Here is a 20,964-nt window from a genome sequence, read left to right as displayed (position 1 = left end):
TAAGTCTGTTTTGTCATATATTTTAACGTCATTCTGCTGACCGAATATTGTGAAGTCCTGAGTTTGGATTTGTGACTTCAGCTCCTGTGTAGAACTTTGTTTGGACATCTGTATTCCTTCAGAATCTTCTGATTCAGACATCAATGTTGAAATACAGGAAGCTCTGGATTTGTGTTCAAGAAGCCCAGCTTTAGTTTTTGAGGGTTCATGGCCAGTTTGGAATGTTTTCATCAGCTCCTTCACAGACACAGTCTCCTTCTCTGACAACTCTGGTGTCTTTCCCTGTGGTATAAGACTTTCATCCTCCCTTTGAAATGCAAAGTCTACTGTCTTTCCAACATAACCGCTATCTGAAATTAATAGTGATTCCTCAGAGTCACATGGCTTAACATCACTCTGTTGGTTGAAAACTGTGAGATCCTGAGACTGAATTTGTGATTTTGGCTCCTGCATAGGGCTCTTTTCAGTCTTCTGTATCTCCTCAGCATCTCCTGGTTGAGATATCAATGTTGAAAATGAAGCCACCGCTTTGTGCTCAAAAAGCCCAGCTTTATTTTTTGATGGGTCCTGTCCAGTCTGAAATGCTTTCAATAGATCCTTAACAGACATAGTCTCCTCTAATCTTTCTGTTTGAGATCTGGGGGATTTGGGAGACTTGGGAATTCTCGGAAGTTCTGGCATGTCTGCCTCTGTCTCCTTTGTGGTGATAGTAGATTTTGCCTGAGGAATAACTTTCTGAGTGTTTTTCTGCACCTCCTCCTCTTCAACTTTGTTCTGTAAAGCTTTAACTCTGTCCTTTATAGATCCTATTGGTGTTTCAACCACTAAAGGAGACGCCGGAGGATTCATAACTGTGGTGGGTACAAGGGCAATCTCTTTAAGAATAGCATCCCCATCTAAAGATTCCTCAGAGCTCATCCTTTCCAGCTCACCCTCGGAGCTGCTACATCCAGACCGCTCTCTGTCTCTAAGTTTCTTCCGAATAGGTTTCTTGATATCTGGGGGACGTCGTTTGCCATCACGCTTTACAATAACCTGCTCAAATCTATCTTGGACAAGGTCTTCTTGAGAACCACACATCACTGCAGGTCTCTGTTCCAAGTATTGATTCATGTCCATGCTGAGGTGTGAGACTATGCCTGTCAGGTCTCTGACCTCCAGGGCAGATCTATTTGAAGTCTTCCCCTCAATGTAAATCTCCTGTAAGACTGGTTCATCAGCAGGAGGATACTTTGTTTCCACAGTTTTAGTCTCAGAGAGTGAACCCCTTTTTTCTCTTTTAGCATCATCTTGTTGTACTTCCTGTCTGTTATTGTTTAGGCCATCTCTTTGGCCCTCTCCAATCTTTTCAAGCCTGTCTTTAAACTGTTCCTCGTTGTTCAAAGGTTCTCTTCTTTCCATGCCTCTACCTCCAGCTTTCTCTTCATACATTAAGTGCCCTGTTTGCTCTGCAATCAAAACAGTAGACACTTTGATGTCCGACATGTCTGACAGAAGATCCGGACTTGCAAGGGTTGCGGGGTCAAGAGGTTGGTTAGTTCTCAGGGAGAATGTCTCAGTTGATTCAGATTCATCATCTTGAATTAAAAAGGTTTCATAACCAAAAAGGATAAAGAACACAAGGGACAAATGAAGTGGGGAAGAGAGACATCAGAAAAGTGTGATCAAGACAATGCCATCAAAAATCCATCTTCAGTTCATAGAGTAAGGAGAAGTATGACAGGGCAGAGGATAAGGGAGTCTTGAAAAGAAGATCAAAAAGAAGATGACGAAGTGATCCAGAAGAGTTTGGAAGGAAGTACAACAGCAACAGCATAAGCAAAGCCAGGAGGAGTAACAAAACAGGTCAAAATGGACAAAAATAACATTAATCTAATTTCTTTGATGACATATTCAGATGTTAAAAATATACCAAAAAAAACCCCCAAAAAACATAGGGAACATAGAAACCTACATATGAAACAAAGTGACAGGAATGAAGGATAACAGACAAACAAAACTTCTCAAGATTGTTGCTGACATGACGAGTCATGTCTGCCTACAAATTAAGTTTTAAAATATAGAAAACATAATAAACTAATATACAAAAAAATAATAAAGGTTAGAAGTAGTAGAGAGTTTTAGTAAGGGGGTGAGAGGTAAGTAATTAATGCCCAGTAATCAAATCATTGCTAGTGGATATTTAAGTCCATTTTAAAGTTTCAAAATATTTGGTATTTGTGAAATACTTAATTGTTTCAGTTAACCTTAAAAAATTATATTTTATAATTATATCATCATAAAAACTGTACCTTGTTTAGTTCAAGTACAGAAAGGAAGTTGTGATGTAAAATAACAAATATGTGAACATGTGAATAGGGATTTCATTTCTAACAAAACCAAATGAATAAATGAAAGCATGAAAGTTGGTAAAAGGAAAAGAAATGTTAGTCAATTACTGAAATGAAATGTATTATTTTGACCTTCATCTGTGATTAAATTAAATCATCTATGATTTAACTAAAAAAAAAGCAAATACAGCAAATTAATAATAATGAGGGTAGGAGAAAAGTGTGGTTTGAAGTGAGGGGAATGCAGAGTACATCAGCCATAGCGTAGCTGCAAGTAACAAACATGTAACTATACACAGGGTTAGTAGAGCAAAAAAAGAAAGCAGGGTTAATCGAAATGGAACATAACATCTCTAGACTGTGTTGTACTATGAAAATGAAATACAATACAATTATAGAATGAATTAGAAATTCAATATTAAATTATCTAAAATTTATATACTGGTACTCTTAGTACCAACATTAGTACTGACTATTGAAAAATGGACATTAAAATGTTTCAAATATGAGGATCTATTTCAGAAAAATATGTGTAAAAAAAATCAGCAAATAATCAAAAAACACTCTAAAATGAGACATAAATATTGCAAAACAACAGAATTCATCTTACATTTCTTGTCACTCTTCTCACTCTGCAAAAAGATCAAAAACACATAGTTAGCCTCAACCTAATTATGATATTTTTCTTCCCTGTAGTGTGGCAGCTTGTAAACTTTATTTACCTCATCATCTGCATCTTGGTCTGAATCAGACTCCTAAAGAGAAGAATAAATCCAAGAGAAAGTAAACAATGCAGTTACTGCAACCAAAATTATGATTGTAATTAATTTTTATTCTTAAAATATAAATACAAACTGAGAATCAATCAGACTAACCTTTGAGTATGCTGGGAGAGTGATGTTAAGGTTGCAGATAGCATTGTGGGTAAGACTTCGGTACGTGCGTGGTTCCTTGGTGAATGACAAACGACCACATGGCTCCTGTGCTGTGTCTCTAATCTGTACATCGATTGAACAGCAGTTTAGCCAATTAATCAAACAAATCTGGACTTCTGAATCTCTGAATACTTAAGTAGAAATTTCAGGCACTTTTATCTAATGTGCTCTCATACTTTGATGAAGAGGGCCAGTCTGTTCTCTTTGAAGGCAAAGAAGCTGAACACATGGTGCTGTCCACTCTTGGTAAGAGGCACCAGGTTTCCAAAGCAGTCAGCAAATATAGGTTTTCCTTCCAGCACCTGTGTGTGTATGTCAGACATTTTCATGATACAGACATACCATGAAGGTCTACCTCAAATCAAATTTTTAAGGGCATGAACTGTATTAAGTTGGCAGCCTGTGTTAATCTCTTTCCAGACTCCCTTAAGATACTGACTTCACCAACATCCTTCTCAATAAACTCCAGTGTCTTTCCAACGTTCCATCACATCTCTTCTTCTTCTTCATCTTCTTCTCTGTTCTTTTCTATATATTTACAGTGCGGCTACATAATAATTTAGCATGAGATAAACCCTCTATCTTTATTCCTCATCATCACACCGTACCTCAACATCTCGGCTGCGGGCAACTTCAGTGAAGTTCTCTTGCTGCTCTAGGGTCTTGTCCATCTTATCATCTGTCATGCAGAAACATCGCAGGCGGGCCTCAATGGGGTCCAGTGTCTTTGCAAAAATGACAAACTTGGCCATGTATGGAACACAGATAATCTCTCTGTAGAGCTGAGAGGCAAAACTGACAGACTCCTGGATCTGTCTGCAGTCTATCAACCAAAACCTAGAAATAAGAATTATACTTTTAGTCAGCTGCTGATAGATATCACCATGTAGTTGCACAGTACTTTAGGTTCTCATGTTATAAGTTTGTCACATAGAGTTAAGGACTATATTAAAGTGTGAAGGTTCTATGTGAAGTATACTTGGAAACATTGAAAACTTAGGAAGAATATACCTTGCTGATACATTGGTGGTGAAGGAAACACATTGGTTAACAAAAGTGAGGGGTGTAGACCCGGTGATATCCTCCCATTGGGCAGGAGTGGTTCCACCTAAAACACAGAAACATAATTTGTTACCCTACCTGTCATGATTGGGGCTTTTTTGTATTCATAGAAAAGAAAAAACATGGTGGGATTTCTTTAATGCACATTTTTATTGTTTGCTGACGTTGATGATAATTAACAATTTCTCATACATACCCGTAATACTGCAAAGCAGTCGTAAGGTGGGCGTCTCCCCAGTGAACTCCGTGCTTGGCCCATCACTGTTGGAGCTCTTGGGAATAGGGATTGTCATTGTAATTGGCTTGTGGAATTTCCTTCTTCTAGGCTCCAATGTGACTATTGCGCTGAATGTCGCTTTGTTACCAAGTATCTTTCTCACCACCTCTACATCAATGGGTTGAGCCTAAGACAAGGCAGAAAACATATCAACGTAACTTTGTTTGTTGCCTTAACAAGGATCATTCTACTCATTCATGTCTGACCAAGAAATGGACATGTACGTACCTGTAGCCCTACTCTGATCTTCTTAGTGAGGGCCCCTTCAGGGAAGACAGCCTGGACCTGAGGTACAAGAGTGCTACTGAGGACGCCTCCCTCTGGGCCAATCAAATGACTGTCTTGCTTTATTCGTGACACCACCGCAAAATACTGTGGGAAGTCTCTGGTGATGATGCGGCATATTCTTTTCTTTTCAAGCTCCTCAGGGGAATCAAGTTCTGTGAAGACCACAAATATTATGTATAAATAAACTAGCAGTTAATTGTGTGAATTTTGGAAAATAGAAATCCAGGTGTGAGATTATTGTGAGTTTTCCCTCATTCATTACTTGCTGTACGTCCTGCTTCTTGTTATTATCCCAGCAATGTGATTTAAAACCTTGTCTTCTTTACAATTTTGCCACGTGTGATGGTTTCATGAGATTGTATTGTGGCTTAGTGTCTACACTGTTTGTGTAGTGTTTTTTTAAATCAAAAATTCTGCGATGTGACATATGAACCCTATTAACTACCCTCACTTAAGATCCCTTACTTTCGTCCATGCCGTTAAGTATCTGGTTCAGTTCCTCTTCAGTGAAATCACAGTGGTGTTCTCTCCAGCTCTCCCCTGTCTCACTCCTCAAGATCACTAGCTCTCTCTCTGTGCCCCGCAGAGCTGCAAAATGGGGGATCTCCACAATCACAGGCCTAAAAAGGGTGGCAAGTTAAAGTCAAACACAAATTGATTAAAAATATATTGATTTCATTTCATGATCAGAAACAAAAAACAAAAGAACACAAGTTTCAAGTTGACTTTAAAATATCTCATTTTCATGCTTAAGAAAACATAAAAATATGAAAAAATGCATTCATGAAAAAATGTATAATGTTGAAACATAAAGAGAGGATCCATTCCACATCAATCGCTGTTTGGGTATCGGCAGACTAAGGATAGCACAGGTATAACTCAACAACAAAGCACAAGGGCAGAAGGTTTCAAATTAAAGTTTGCACTTTCATAGTACCATGAAGCAAAGCAATAAAACAAAAGAAAAACAAAGAAAAAAACAACAACAAAATCCAAAACAGTCAGGTGGACGGTGGATGGGTGAGTATGTGACCACTTCCAGGATGGTAGGGTGTCCCCCACCCATGGTCCTACCCGAGGAACTTGGTTCCTGGAGGACCCAACTGCAGGATGCGACTGACCAGGCTCTCACCCTCATTTAGAGGGGGTGGAGCTGTGGGAAGGTGGAGCTTACTGATCCATACGCAGCACAGATTGGAAGGCAAGAAGAAAATATGAGCACACCAGACAACAGTGTAAACGCACTCATACAAAAACACCCAAACACACACTCAAACACACACTTACCCCAGAAACTGGGCTCCAGTTGGGCCTACTTCTATGATGCGACCAGCCAGCCCCTCACCCTCCACCATAGGAGGCATAGAGGCCAGACGGTGTCTCTTGACCAGTCTGCATGTCACCCGCGTGGGTGCAGAACACTTTCTTGGTGGTACAATGATTCGCAGGCCATTGTGACGACAACCACGCATGGCCCCACCCCGTGCATCTACCATGAAGCTGACTAGGAAACTGCAGAAAAAGGTCAAGTAATCAAATTTAACATTGGTTGGTAATAAATGCAATGTTTTTGGCCTACATGTTGAGTCTGTTGACAATAAGCCTCCATGCAGAAAAAGCAACTGAGATTACAGTAAGAAGAAACCATTTTTATGACACCATTCAGTACTGATATAACAAGCATGTTTCAACAGATATTATTTAACTCCAGCCTCTGTCAATATTTTCACTTTTTTCAAGTCTCATTCCACTAAACATTTAATTTAATCAGGCAAGCAAAGGGGAGGGGATTGAACAAGATTCTTTCTTATATACATATCAAATGTTATATATCTTCAGACAAGCAGGTGCTTACAGTAATACTCAAGTTTTCTATTTAAGAAATGTCAACATGTTAACTTAAAGATGTCCAAACGACTCTTACCTTACTTCTGTTTGAATAATGCTCTAATTGGCTATGAACTACGCATGTAAACTATGTATTTGAACTATGTATTTGTGAACAGTTTTTTTCTGTCTTCCTTAGCAACACATGGGGTAAGGATCGAAAGACATACAACCAGCTTTCTGTGAACTTTGCTGAGCATAAGAAAAACATGAAATTATACCAGCTTTATTCTTTAAGGACCATCATTAATGCCCCACTGTGCAACATTACAGCACAGTCTATGCTTAATTTAAAGCCCAGATCAGCATCAAAAATAAAATAACTTGGTTGGAACATCTCTAGTTAACAAAACCTGCACCCTGGAAATGTAAAGTCGTGCATTGTGAAATCATGCAGACACGCTGAATGGGAATGAGCAGGTCATTTAATAGTGAGTGAGAAAAAAAGTAAGGGCACTGAGACGAAAGAGAAAGTAAATAAAACATAGAGTATCACCTGCTGTTGTCATTGTCTAGGCACGGAGAGGAACGGCTAGAAGCAGAATACAACAACAAACAACACACACACACACACAATCACAAACACAGTCGAGACAAGACAGTGCACAAAGATGCAAAAAGAGAATAAACAAAAAGAGAAAAAGAGAATAAAGAATAAGTGAAAGTGATCAAAACCTGAGCAGAGACAGAAAAAGACACAGCAGTATAAGAATGGAGAGCAGAAAACACAGAAATGAAGGAGTGAAAAATAATGTAAGGAAAAATGAAAATTGATTCAGCGGTGACTCATACACACCTGGCTGTGAACAAGTCAAAGACTTTTACACCAGGAAACAGTGTGTGTGTGTGTGCGTGTGTGTGTACCCAGAGTGCAGCAGTGTGGACGACAGCACCACGTTATCAAGGTGCTCGGCACCCCAGCTCAGACGGAACGACTCCTTTTCGTGCTCTCTAGACAGTGCTGATACCTACAGACCAGCAAACACCAGCAGGTCAAAAAAGTCAAGGCATTCACGAATACTCTAAACCATGAACACCTGAAGCAAGCTAATGTAATTTAGCTAAACCAACAAGATGACAACCAGACACTTTTTGCGCACTTTGTCCTCACCTGATGGCTTGTAAGCATGTCTTCAATGAGAACCCCTTCCCTGTGATGGAAACTTTGATGAATGGGAGTGTGCTGCGTCCTGTGGGAAAAGCAAGTTGGATGAAGTGTCATATCTGTCTGTCTGTTTGTATGTTTGCATCACAGCAGGTTGTTCAACAGGAGGGGAGGAAGGTAAGGGTGATCGCTTAACCCACATCACAAAGGTGCTGTCATTTATGAGGACAAATGCAAATTTAGACTTCTGTTGAGTGTGTGTATGTGTGTGTTGTTCTTGACCTGTCTAGATTGTGGCTCATGTAGCTGAAGCCGTCCAGGTAGTGTCCTGGCAGCGAGTCATCTCCCAGCTCTCTGAGATCCTCCGCTCTCAGGTACTCTCCTCCATCACCTGTCATGGTGTCTTCACCTGGGAAATAAAGATGTAGTGTTTGAGATATTGATTAGAAAAAAAATCAGTTTTTATGACAAAATGAAAAAAAGTGGTAAAAAGGCTGTATTCATTTAAGCATGTCCACAATTCTGCTGCTTTCCTTTCTATCTCACATGACTGAACAATGTGATTACTTCCAGTCTCAGGCCTGTTTCATCACATTTGCAGAACACTAGCTGCAGTTTGAGACATGAGATCATTTTCTACTTGCTGATTTTGACATTTGATTCATAAGAACAAACACTAGATTTATGGCACATGCATGAGCATGTAGTACTCACAAATGTATCTGTATTTTATGAGTGATCATAGTCAATCACTTACGAAAGGTAACACTACAACTGAGCAATCACAAATCTCTTTTGTGAAATGGGTCACTGGTTCTGAAGACCTAACAGCACTGGGATAATATTTTTTTTCCGTAACTACCATAAGTATATAAGTCATAAGTCGTAATCATATCTCCCCTGCACTTTATGCAGTTAGTTTCCACTGCTGGTTGAACGCACAATCAACAAAGTTCTGATTACACCGTATAAACAATTAGTGTTAGCTCAAGGAACGTCTATTCATATTAAATCAGGCATATACAAACAAAATTCACTCATTCTAGCTGCATAGAATCTAGAGGCAGACAAGATGGGGATTATGAATTCGAGAGTGAAAGGTGAGAGACAAAATTTTCAAAGTTCATTGTTTTAGCAAAGAAGTAGTAGTATTAAGTTAATGCATTACTGCATACTATCAATATGATCACCCTGATAAGAAACAGGGCACAAATACAGTCCACACCAAGCTGGGAGAGCAAGCAGACATTTTGCAGTACCTTCTAGCTCGACAGACATCTCAGATAATGGCTCATCTTCCAGCCTTAAAGCTATGAAACACACACAGCTTTAAGAGCCACAGCTACAAAACTACATCACCCACAATACACAACTCTTGATGACTACTAAAGAAAGGAAAAGATTTTTTGTCAGATTTTAGTCAGTTTCATAGTTTTTTGTTTTATCTATTCAAAGTATCTCACCTTCTTCATCAGATACATCAAGGATCTCAGTCATGGTCTCAGGGACGTTGAGCTTGTGTTTCTCTGTGATTGTCTGATGTGAGCCCCATTCGCAGTCATGGTAAAAGACAACCAGAACAGACAAAGATTAGCTGGCTTTTCTGGGAAATTTAGGACAAAATTTACTGGTATCACAAGCTTACCGTTGTCGTAGTGATGACCTCCTCAGTGACTACTTTAAGTGTGTCCACTACGGAGATGTAACCCAGACGTCGGGCAATAGACAGAGCAGTGTTTCCATTCTAACAGAAAGGCAGAGTTAAGTCTTCATGTGACGTAAAAGTGAGACTGCTCATTTATTTTCTTTTACAAAACATTGTACTGCACACAAAACACTGCTTGTTTTTTTCATACCACTGTAGTAGCATTGGGCTTGGCGCCATGTTGTAGCAACACATTGATAATGTGTGTGTTTCCTTGTTGTGCTGCCTGGTGAAGAGGTGTGTATCCACTCTACAGCACAAAAAGGAGGAAAGATAAGACGTTTTAGGGAAGATCACTGTAAAACTAAAATAACTTTAACTGTATTGTGCCTTGTGCTTACTCTAGCACAACACTTTTGAATTCTACCTTGGTTTTGGCGTTGACGCTGGCACCTTGCTGTAACAGGAAGTTCACCATCTTGGCATTTCCATAGTGACAGGCCACTATAAGAGGGGTATATCCAAGCTGGGGTGTAGAGAGGATGAGGGGTGTAATACAGATGAAAAACAGTTAAATGTCGTTTCCAAGTTTGCTTGATTTGTTTTACATGTAGGTCAAGAAGATACTCCGAATGATACGTATTATAAGTTTAAGTATTGGGACATATCTCTTTATTATCAAATTCAGGTGTGGTATGAGGTTGTTTCCTTACTTCCAGTGAAGGGAAATCTTAACCTCACAAAGGTTCTACAGCATCAATGGGCAAAATTTAACACAGAAACACTTCAAAGTCTTACCAAAAAAATGGAAACTGTTATAGCTGCAAAGCTGTCTGTGTATCTAGAATTCAATGTCATTAAAATCCCTGTTGGCATAATGATCAGGTGTCCCAATACTTTTGTTTATGTAGTGTTGATGTTACAATGTCGACACTGTCATGCTTTCCAAAAACCAGCAGGTGGCAGACTTGCTGAATTTGTGTCTATGCGTTTTGATTAACTCATCTGCAGATTCTTCACAATGAAAATAAAAGCATTTGGTAAACAACAACTCCTGTAGTGTATAATTTCATGACTTCACCACAGACTTTAATAAATTCCACGTTAAATGGAATCTCCATGAAATTAGATGACTAGAGACAAGTTGTTGTTTGTGTGTGTATTTGTACCTTAGTTTGCTGATCCAAGTTGGCATCATGTTTGGCCAGCACTTCTGCTACACTGATCCTGTCTTCTTGGGCTGTGAGATGCAGAGGAGTCAGTCCGCTCTGTAACATACAAAGCACATAGATGTTCTAGGGTCTTTGTGTTGTAACTACTTATCTTAAACATTTGATTTGTAAATCATACATACATTTAGTGTTATGTGGGTCTCTACATAAAATCACAAACTTACAATTTAATCCTTGTTGCATATTCTGAATGGTTACTGGGTTTAAGATACAAGATTTTGTTTATGTCCTTCGTATTGCATATTCCTGAAACTAATGATGCTGCCCGCACCCTTAGTAATATATGTAGTGTCTATTCAGTGTCCTCACAAATAGACACTTAAGAACAATGTTTGCATTTGTGTATGACCTTGGTGGCTGCGTTGACATGGGCTCCTCTGCCCAGCAGCAGACCGGCCATCTCAGCGTGTCCTTCCTGGGCTGCCAGGTGAAGAGGGCTGACTCCCTGCTTGGTCAGAATGTTGGTCTCTGCTCCATACTGCAGAAGCGCTAATGCAATGTTTGATTGGTTCTTTTTGGCTGCAATGTGAAGAGGAGTGTAGCCATTCTAGAGAAGGAGGAAGGTTAACAGTTACAAGCTATAACAACATCTTAGAGTATAAAATTTGCCCTATACATTTTTTTTAAAAAAACGTTGAAACACTTTATTTTTTTAGATTTATTTATTAGTGCAGATAAAATCTAAAACATCCAAGAATATCTGGTATCAGTTCTTAAAAATCAAACTACTGTTAAATTATAACTACTATAATGTAAAATCCCAACAAGATTACAGTGAAAATCTTGTGGTAGACTGAGAATATCATATGATCTCTGAAAATGTCAGAGACTCTTAATTAAAATCCTTGGTCAGACCTTTGCAGTAGAATGAGGTGATGCCCCTTTATCCAGCAGCAGCAGAGCTACATCTTGGTTGTCATAATGAGCTGCCACATGTAGGGGAGTTAGGCCATTCTGCAAGGGGAAGCATTTGATTAAATGATTCATATGTCTGTTATGTAACAGTGCACCGTTGTGACTTTATTATGTTTTGTCTTCCTGCTTACAGTTCTGTTAAACTCTATAATGAGCCCCATCTGGACACACAACTTAATTGTAGTGAGATACTTAAAGATTCTCTGCACTGTGTATCTCACTGAAATGAATATGTTTTCCCTGGAATAACCTCAAACCTCAGCTGTGAATATTTTACATTCAAACAGTGTGTGTACATAATGCTGATATGTTCAGTTCACCTTGCCAGCATCATCAGAGAGAGCTTTGCGCTGAAGGAGAAGTTGTGCTACATCAAGGCTTCCATACTTAGCTGCTACATGTAATGGAGTGAATCCTTTCTGCAGAGGGAAAAGGATTGAAAAAAAATGTCAAACTATTTAACTGGATATTTGTGAATCGATATAAGAATCTTATAATGTAGTGCATAGAATTTAATCCTCTGCTCACCTTCGTGGCCAGTGAGTGTGAGGCTCCGGCCTCCAGCAGCACGGCAGCAGTCTCTACCTGACCCTCCCTGGCTGAAATGTGGAGAGGAGTGTAGCCGTTGGTGGTGGCAGCATCTGGATGAGCCATGTGCTGCAGCAGCAACTGGACAATATCAGTTTTCCCCAAACGGGATGCAATGTGGAGGGGAGTTTGGTCCTCCTGGGGGTGAGGGATGAAAAGATTGTACAAATTTGAGTAATACAGGAGATAAACTGAAATGAAACAAAAATATAGGTGGAGGCAATGGAGTCAGATAAAACAGAGACAAAGAAGCCATAGCTGATGAGGTGAAATGACCCAGTGTGTGTATATGTGTGCAAGTTAGTGGATAAAATATGCTAATTTATGATAAAAAGAAAGAAACAGTGATCAACGCTGGTGAGGCGACAGCTGACTCACCCTTGCCATGGCATCCACCAATGCTCCATTCCTCAGCAAACAGCGAACCACTTCCATCTGACCTGCCCGTGCTGCCATGTGGAGAGCTGTTTCACCACGCTGACATGCAAAGGCAGAACATTTATGAGCATCAAGACGCTGTGAAACACTGAGAACACCCTCCAAGCAGCTGCAATAGGAAAACTTCTGTTTCCTTAGTGTCATAAGTATTTTTAAATACTGACCACAGAGAGCTGGAGAAATTATTTGTCAGTACTCACAATGTTACGGACATCTGGAGACGCTCCATTCTGAAGCAGAAGTAAAACAATGTTGAGGTGGCCCATGAAGGCGGCCACATGGATGGGTGTCAGACCAGACTATAAAAGGAGAGAGAGGGACAGGAAGAGGAGCATAAAATGCAAAGTACTACACAGAAAGGTTTACTGTATTTACAGAAGATATTTGACATTCCCACTTAGCGTCTCACCTCAGTAATGGCCTGAATGGAAGCTCCATATTTGACCAACAGCTCCATCACCTTTACCCTGTTCTTCTTACAAGCGATGTGGAGAGGAGTGAAACCATTCTGGTTGAGAGAGCAAAAGAAGAATGATCAGGTAAATGTTATATCTATGTACATCTGGAGGAGGAAACAAAGTTTCAGTCTACATTGCCTAAAATATTAAACCAATAAATAATCATTAAATATACAGCTTGTGCAGTTGTTATTTTCTGTAAAAACCTACCAGTGCTCTAACATTGGGATTGGCCTTCTTGTCCAGCAGAAGTTTGGTGACTCTGTAGTGGCCACAGTGAGCAGCGACGTGCAGCGCTGTGAGGTAGTCCAGTGTGACATCATCAACAGGCGCCTTGTGCTGCAGCAGGAGTTTAACACACTCTATGTGGTCTCCCTGGGCTGACATGTGCAGTGGGGACAGTCCGTTCTGTGTGAGGACAAAAATGATGAATGATTGTATCATGAAGCAAATTGAAAAATTCCTATATAGTATAGATGTAGTATATCTCATGGTAGGAAATATTCCTGGGTCTGCTATACAGCCATACACAACCTTGGTTCTGGCTAAGATGGGAGCTCCTCTCTCCAGCAGAATTTCCACTGCTGGGTCATGTCCACTCCTGGCTGCGCAGTGCAGGGGGGTTAGCCCATCCTGACAAATGGCACAACCACATAAATAAACATAAAGGGTGGACATTAATCCAGTCTTTTGACCAGTGGTTGGTATACTCTGTTGAGCAATCACAAGAAGGTATCTGCAAATTTGTGACTATTAAATAAAAGCTATGTCCAGTAATAGTCTTACCCTGGTTTTAGCGTCTATCTGCGCTCCTCGGTCCAACAGCAGGGCCACCATGTTGGTGTTGCCTCTCTTGGAGGCCACATGGAGAGGCGTTATCCCATTCTGACAAAGGAGTTAAGGAAACAAAGGAAAGTGAACTTTACTCTAAATACTGATTAATTTTACACAGCAAAAATATAATTTATTCATCATATGGAAAATGAATCGAATCTAAGTACTATTATAAAGAAAGAAATGCAGATGAAAATATCCAGTAACAAACACAGTTAATATTATTAAGGTTTAGAAGGTAAAGCAGTACAGGAAGCATCCCAACATGCTAAGGAATGGAAATGGGGCGATACCCTGGCTGTGAAGTCCACAGCAGCTCCTCTGTTCAGCAACAGGGTGGAGACATTCACGTTACCATAGTGAGCGGCGATGTGCAGAGGGGTGAACCCACTCTGTTTGAGGCAGACAAGGAGAGAGGAGGACAGAGACAGGGGGGAAGGGAAAGAAGTTGGAAAAAAGGAAGAAAGAGAAGAGAAGACTGGTTGAAAAGGTAGCTGAGGAAAAATGAGAGAAGTTGCAAAACAAGAGCAAAGTAAAATGACATGAGACATAAGAAAGAAAGAAAGAAAGAAAGAAAGAGAGAAAGAAAAAAGAAAGATGAGGCAGCATGCTGAAAAAAGAAACCATGTGGTGTAAGAAGGAGCACAGAAAGTCAGCATACCCCTGAAATAGCACATGCAGTAAATAATTCATGCAAAAACCCAGTAATTCTTCCATGCCTGCTAAAAAAACAAATGGTGACAAAAACCATAGTTTGGTTTTTGTTAAAAGTTCAGCATAAAAGACATTAACAAACAAAACAAAACTGAAATTCACAAAGCAACTACACACTATGTGTAACTGCTTGAATGGACAAATGGACATATATTTATATATGAGGTATATATAAATATCTACAGTACACAGTCGTAGGTGAGTTCACTCCTTACCTTCCCATTCTGATAGACATGGTGCAATTTAATTAAAAAACAGAGTTAACTTAAAGATCAACAACGTGTTTCAGAGAGGAAAAAAACAGTGCTATCAAAGTGTTTAGGAGTACACATGCTGTGGGACATGCACAGAGAAAAGAGCAACAAATAAAAATGTGTAATATTACTGAAAAGGTGTCAGTGTTTCATTAAAAAAATCTAATTTGCATATATATTTCTAAAAAAAATCATTTCATTTCAATGTAAAACAAATAATCTACAATTAAAATGGAACAAATTAGCATCCACTGGGATCTGTTTATACAACACAGTGTTTTTCACTGTCAGCCATTCAGGAGTGTGTAGTACAGCACAATCAGCTGCAAGCAATCACATTAATGGTACATAATTCTGACATGCAGGACTTCTCAGGTCCTTGAATAAGGTAACAGATCAGGGTCATCAAAAGAGCTAAAAAGAGATGGTCAGAAGTGGCAAAATGAAATCGGTGAAATGAAGAGGTGATGAGTCTGTATACCTCCGTGGTTCTATTGACCATCATCTGGTTAGGTTGCATAGGGAGAGAGAGGAGGGATAGTATGTAGGGTTGTTAGGGAAAGGGCTTATCACGACATTGTTTATAAAACACAGGGTAAGTTTACAAGGTCACACAAGTAGAAAACAAAGCAAACAAACTAAGAGAGGAAGCAAAGCATCCTAAGAGAGGCATCATGCGTGATGCTGACGCATTTTGTCAGTCATTGGCGCATGATGCTGTCAGTCCCACCTGATCTTACATGTGATTGGACTATACTTCACCAGAGAAACGATTGGTTAGAAGAGGCAGGTGCCCCTCCCCTGGTGCCGTTTTGTTTTAGGTTGTTTTTTCTAGCTTTTCAGAGTGTGAGTTTCAGGGTTTCAAACCAAAGCAGCGAGAGAACGCTGCCAAAAATCACGTGATCGCAACCTCGCAGCGGTGTGGACGAAACTCAGAAAAAGCGGATGTTGCAAAGTTACGAGCGCAAAAGTTTGAAAACATTTGAAACTCTGAAAACGTGAGGGTGAAACCAGCACGGTTTGTTGTTAATGGGAGGTTTGAAACTCTGCAAAAACAAACACCAGTGTTGCACCCAGAGCTCACATACAAAATGATGTTTGCAGAAGATTTTAACATTTCAAAACTCAAGTTTCAAGGTTTCAAAACTTTTTTTTTGCAAACATGCACACAGCAGTTTTCAGATCTCATATTACAAGGTTTCAAAAGTTTTTTGCAAACTGATGTGGTGGGACAATAATGCCATATTTGAAACTCCGAAAATGTATACTTAAAGACAGCAAGGGTGCAACAAGAGGTTTGAATCTTGTTGAATGTGAAGCTGAAACTCTGTAATATGCATGTTGCACTTATGAAAAATAAAAATTCAAGTGCAAAATTATGCTTGCAGACATTCAAACTTTTTTCAGACTTTCAAAATACTTTTGAAGATTTCAAAACCTATTTTCAGACTTGCAAAACTTTATTTCAGGTTTTAAATTTTCAAACACTGCCTTTCAAGGTGTCAAGACATTTTCTTTCGGTTTCAGATTATGGCAGGATTCTAATCCCATATCCTACACCCTCTATCCATCAATCCCCCCCTTCCGCCCTCCCTCACCTTAGACTGGACATCAGCGTTATGGTCGTTCTGGAGCAGCAGAGCGGCAGACTTTGTGTCGTCTTTGCGGGCTGCGATATGCAAGGCTGGGAGGCGGACTTTGCCCTTGGTGTCATGCTCCAACAGCAGGGAGACCACTGAGTTGTGGCCCTGCTGGAGAGCAATGGCCAGGGGGGTGAAGCCGTCCTAGAGGAGCAGAGGAGAAAAATAAGAGTAGTGTTTAGCTTTGTAATTTGTACAATGCAACACATATGCAGGTAGCTGACATGCAAACTTACCTCTGTTGCAATGCTTTGGTTTCCTTCATTTTCCAACAGATATCGAACCACCTCTAAGTGATTCTCCTGGGCTGCCATGTAAAGTGGAGTGAAGCCATTCTGCAGAGGCAAACACATACAATCAGAATCAGAATCAGAAATACTTCACTGATCCCTGGGGAAAATTCAATTCACACATGGAATGTAAGATCATGTTCTCAGTGTTGGTGTTGCATGCATTCTGATCATTTGTTTTAACAGATTTTGATCACTCAGAACCTTCTCACCTGAGACTGAGAGTTCACATCTGCTCCTCTCTTCACCAGTAGTCTGACTACATCTTTTTGCCCAGCTAATGAGGCAATGTGGAGGGCGGTGTTTCCTTTCTATGGAGGAAAACAGGGTTATTATCAGCAGCAAAGCATGTATACAAACAAAAACAACAAACAAACAACACCTCATATCATATTCTGTAATATCATCATATGTTTTGTAGAGTTGCTGACAGTCCAAAATCGCCTTCCTATGAGGACCACATAGTGAACAACTTTTCATGAGCTCAGAAAAACAGTCCCGTTTTCAGCATGGTGACAAAGTATTTTCCAGAGGTTTCTTTTTTCTTTAATGGTTTATTTAGATTAAAACGTAGGAGAATCTTCTCAACAAGTACAGGAACACTCGACCGTTCAGTTTATTGGAAAAATTCAAAATCAAATCACAATATTTGTATTTTTTACTTTTCATAAGCACTGGCGTGAAAAGTATTTGTCTCTGTGATGTAGTGGAATAGAAGTATAAATACAGTAGCATAAAATGGAAAAGCCCATACATGTACCCTTTCACCACTGGTAGCTTCAGATATTAATATCACCTCATTGAAAATTAAATTATACAAACTGATAACAGAAAATGTTTATTTAATCTTGATATTTTATTTCAGGACGTGAAGGTTATGGACTGATTAATATCAAAGGCCAAATTCATGGGTAGCAGGGTGACACATTCCTTGCTGGCTGTTAATCGTTGCTAGCTGTTAAACCTGACACGTGAGGCATCCACAGAGTCATATCACCAACAGCCTGCCAAACTGCTAACCCCGCACTCACTGTCATCCCCCTCTCTCATCTCCAGTAAAGGCAGAATATTTAATCATTAAGCAATCATGAGTCCACCATGACATCTTTCTGAGGTGACAGCAAAACTTATTTGAAGTTTTATTTTTAATGTCAGCGTAAATCAAAACAGGAAGCTACACAAAACCCAGAATCCAGAAACTAACGTAAGATATTTGTGTTGGATTTATGGAACAATATGTGGATGTATAAAGTTACAAAGTTAAACACTTCTCATGTGACTTTCTCCCTCTTAAATCATCCTCCCGTCCATCACCACTCCAATGAAACAAGTTTCATTCAAGAGGGAAACAGTGAGTTACATAGTGCAATTTTACAACTGATACCAAAATTACATTACATTCATGTGGTCTCACTCTGTCAATCAACCGTCCTCCTCCCCACATAGCTTTCCCCCAGTAAAATCAAAACGTGATACTTTTGTGATCACATCTTGGAAGATGATAAGGCATAATAACTTATATAACACTAATATCTACCTTAGTTGCAGAGTCAACAGGTGCTCCTCTCTCTAACAGTTCCTCCACTAAATCCTTGTGTCCCTCTTTGGCAGCCAAATGCAGTGCATTCAGACCATTCTGGAGAGAAAAATAAAAGAAGAAGATCTCTACATGAGACAATATGATACAATGATACAATATGAGACAATGTACTGTACTGCACACTGTACTGAACAGATATGATTATGTATCTGCTGAACATTTAGGTCAGTGGTGAACATGACACACATCATGTTCTTACAATACAATATTACAATATTTTCTACAATATTAGGATCTGAAAATAGTATTTCAAAATGTTGTTATCAGTCAATCAAAATGAAGTACAGTTGGATGATTTACAGTTTTGAAAAAAGAAAAGAGATGCTCATTCTGGGAATGTTTGAGATCAACATCCAGCGACTCCAACATGAGAAACGCTGTATCGGTCAAGAGAAATCTATCTCCCTTATGCATTAAAGCCTTCTCGCCATCGACCAGAGCTACAGGTTAGAAGCATGCGATCACAGCACGACTCATGTATTTTCACAACACACATCCACAAACAAATATTTCCTCTGAGACAGAACGATACAAAACACAGAAGAATGATTCACCTCATCCTCCTCTTCTTCCATTCTGTGCTGAGTCTCTCTGAAACTTGCAAACTAAGCAGGTATTTTAAACTGTCACCTTGTTCTTATTGGTCTCCTTGAACCACGTTTTAAAAAACTCTGTCTTCTTTCCTTCTTTTCTAATGTTCACCTTCAACCTAAATTCACCTAAAAAGACGAATTTAGAAGTGAATGGGCTCCAACCATCCAACACAGTGGTCTTCTGTCTCTTTCCAGTAACCCTCCCCTGGTTTAGATCCAAGCTTCAGGGTCTGTCTGCCTTCTTCTCCCCCCTGCAGGCTCTATCAGTTGTGTTCCAGAGAGGAACTGTGTCTCCTGGCTCTGAAGGCTCTCCTGGCACTGATGTTGAAGAGGAGCTGTTATGTTACTAACACTTCTATCAGTGCCCCTTCCTTCGCTCGTGCATGTACAACACACGTGCACACGCACAGGCATCCAAATAGATACACACACACACACACACACACTCTCTCTCTCTCTCTCTCTCTCTTTGCCAAATGCCAAATAGCCAAGGGGGTGTCATGTTTCTGCACAGTCATAGAGGGTATGTAGGACACAAACACGTACACACACACAAACACACACACACACAAACACAGAGACTCATATTTAGAAGCTACTGAAAATGCCAACCTTTCAAAAAGAAAAAAGAGGGCATTCCTCAAAGGCCAAAGTATGTCAGTGAGCGTCCAGTCAAGTGAGTGACTGTGTCAGTGATACAGTCCATGACTTGACTGTAAAAGGTAAAAATAAGGGCCAACATCATGTCCTACAGTAAAATACTTAAGACGTTTTAGAAGTTGATATGCAAAAAGTTCTTTTGTCATGAGCTCATCACATTGTGACAAAAGGAGCATAAAAAACTTAAACACTGGACTTTCATTTAGTATTATAGTCTATAAAGAAATCCTCAGTTTTTAGTCATCAATTCTAAAACGGTGGACCCACTGGCACAGCAAGAATTATATAATCTTATTAGAGTTTCAATCACATCTCAACCATTATGTATTCCAGGAGAGACAAGCAACAAACATAACAGACTCACACACACACAAACACACAAACACACACACACACAAACACACAAACTGATCCAAATCTGCTTTTCCTCTGATCTGTAAGTGAAAGCTTCATTTAGCTAATGGACATTCAGCTCTGACCAACGCAGATGAATATTCATCCCCTCTGACCACTGACCCTTTGCTGTAATCACATCATATATAAAGTTTATTTGGTTTAGTTTTACAGGCCACGGTGTCAAAAGGGGCAAATATTAGATGAAAATAATGTAAATGAGTGCAGATTAAAGAGTAATATCACTCACCAAGGATTAACATTGGGGCAGATTAGGGTGGGGGGAAATCTGGCCTTTAATTTGTGAGGACACAGAAACGAAAAAGCACACATACACAAACTCATAGGGAACAAACTCTCACATACATACACACACCAATACGTCTTCAGTCTTCCCTCTCCAAAATGAACAGATAAACATATAAAAACATGTTCGCGTGGAGCTTCAGTTATCCATCACAAATGTATTCTGTTTATCTCATTCATAAAATCTGTGCAGTAGTTTGACTGTGGATTTGGCTGACAGGATAGTGGATCTCTTTCTGTCCCTCTCTTTAACTAACTTGGACAGCCTTCTCCTCTTGGCGCCAGACTCTGGCCCTCAGCGCCCTGTTGCTGCTTTCTAGGATCTGACTCTTTGGTTATTAATGAACACACTGCTGGGGTCAAAACTCATAATTCCTACGTTACCTTCTAGCATTCCCCCCGTGTCTTCCAGATGTACAGTCTGGCTTAAGTCAAGATTCTACAGATGGCATTAGCTGCTATTATTGATTATTGGTGACATTTCCTGGTAACATCACGGAAAACAAATATTCATATTGTG

The 20,964-nt window shown here is 39.7% G+C and overlaps 1 protein-coding gene across 5 annotated transcripts in view; it reads right to left on the bottom strand.

Annotated features, from left to right (window-relative positions):
• LOC124071942 (ankyrin-2-like) overlaps positions 1-20,964 on the bottom strand; it is a 73,982-nt gene that overhangs the window by 32,911 nt on the left and 20,107 nt on the right. For all 5 annotated transcript variants that reach the window (XM_046413026.1, XM_046413017.1, XM_046413044.1 and 2 more), the window contains exons 3-39: positions 18,430-18,528; positions 17,105-17,203; positions 16,839-16,937; positions 16,561-16,746; positions 15,444-15,467; positions 14,924-14,932; positions 14,288-14,386; positions 13,947-14,045; positions 13,695-13,793; positions 13,371-13,568; positions 13,112-13,210; positions 12,903-13,001; positions 12,643-12,741; positions 12,205-12,402; positions 11,997-12,095; positions 11,617-11,715; positions 11,111-11,308; positions 10,699-10,797; positions 9,957-10,055; positions 9,741-9,839; positions 9,530-9,628; positions 9,348-9,420; positions 8,167-8,293; positions 7,891-7,969; positions 7,644-7,747; positions 7,276-7,311; positions 6,180-6,404; positions 5,967-6,065; positions 5,358-5,512; positions 4,833-5,044; positions 4,524-4,731; positions 4,277-4,373; positions 3,874-4,102; positions 3,442-3,567; positions 3,206-3,328; positions 3,053-3,085; positions 2,941-2,962 (exon numbers count right to left, since the gene is read on the bottom strand). In XM_046413026.1, coding sequence (XP_046268982.1) covers positions 2,941-2,962; positions 3,053-3,085; positions 3,206-3,328; positions 3,442-3,567; positions 3,874-4,102; positions 4,277-4,373; positions 4,524-4,731; positions 4,833-5,044; positions 5,358-5,512; positions 5,967-6,065; positions 6,180-6,404; positions 7,276-7,311; positions 7,644-7,747; positions 7,891-7,969; positions 8,167-8,293; positions 9,348-9,420; positions 9,530-9,628; positions 9,741-9,839; positions 9,957-10,055; positions 10,699-10,797; positions 11,111-11,308; positions 11,617-11,715; positions 11,997-12,095; positions 12,205-12,402; positions 12,643-12,741; positions 12,903-13,001; positions 13,112-13,210; positions 13,371-13,568; positions 13,695-13,793; positions 13,947-14,045; positions 14,288-14,386; positions 14,924-14,932; positions 15,444-15,467; positions 16,561-16,746; positions 16,839-16,937; positions 17,105-17,203; positions 18,430-18,528 — 4,246 coding nt within the window. The remainder of the gene's footprint in view (positions 1-2,940; positions 2,963-3,052; positions 3,086-3,205; positions 3,329-3,441; positions 3,568-3,873; positions 4,103-4,276; positions 4,374-4,523; positions 4,732-4,832; positions 5,045-5,357; positions 5,513-5,966; positions 6,066-6,179; positions 6,405-7,275; positions 7,312-7,643; positions 7,748-7,890; positions 7,970-8,166; positions 8,294-9,347; positions 9,421-9,529; positions 9,629-9,740; positions 9,840-9,956; positions 10,056-10,698; positions 10,798-11,110; positions 11,309-11,616; positions 11,716-11,996; positions 12,096-12,204; positions 12,403-12,642; positions 12,742-12,902; positions 13,002-13,111; positions 13,211-13,370; positions 13,569-13,694; positions 13,794-13,946; positions 14,046-14,287; positions 14,387-14,923; positions 14,933-15,443; positions 15,468-16,560; positions 16,747-16,838; positions 16,938-17,104; positions 17,204-18,429; positions 18,529-20,964) is intronic.

Source organism: Scatophagus argus, chromosome 2 (assembly GCF_020382885.2).
Source record: "Scatophagus argus isolate fScaArg1 chromosome 2, fScaArg1.pri, whole genome shotgun sequence".
Classification (NCBI taxonomy): domain Eukaryota; kingdom Metazoa; phylum Chordata; class Actinopteri; family Scatophagidae; genus Scatophagus; species Scatophagus argus.
The sequence above is the reverse complement of the archived record's forward strand: the minus strand, read 5'-3'. Positions and strand labels throughout refer to the sequence as shown.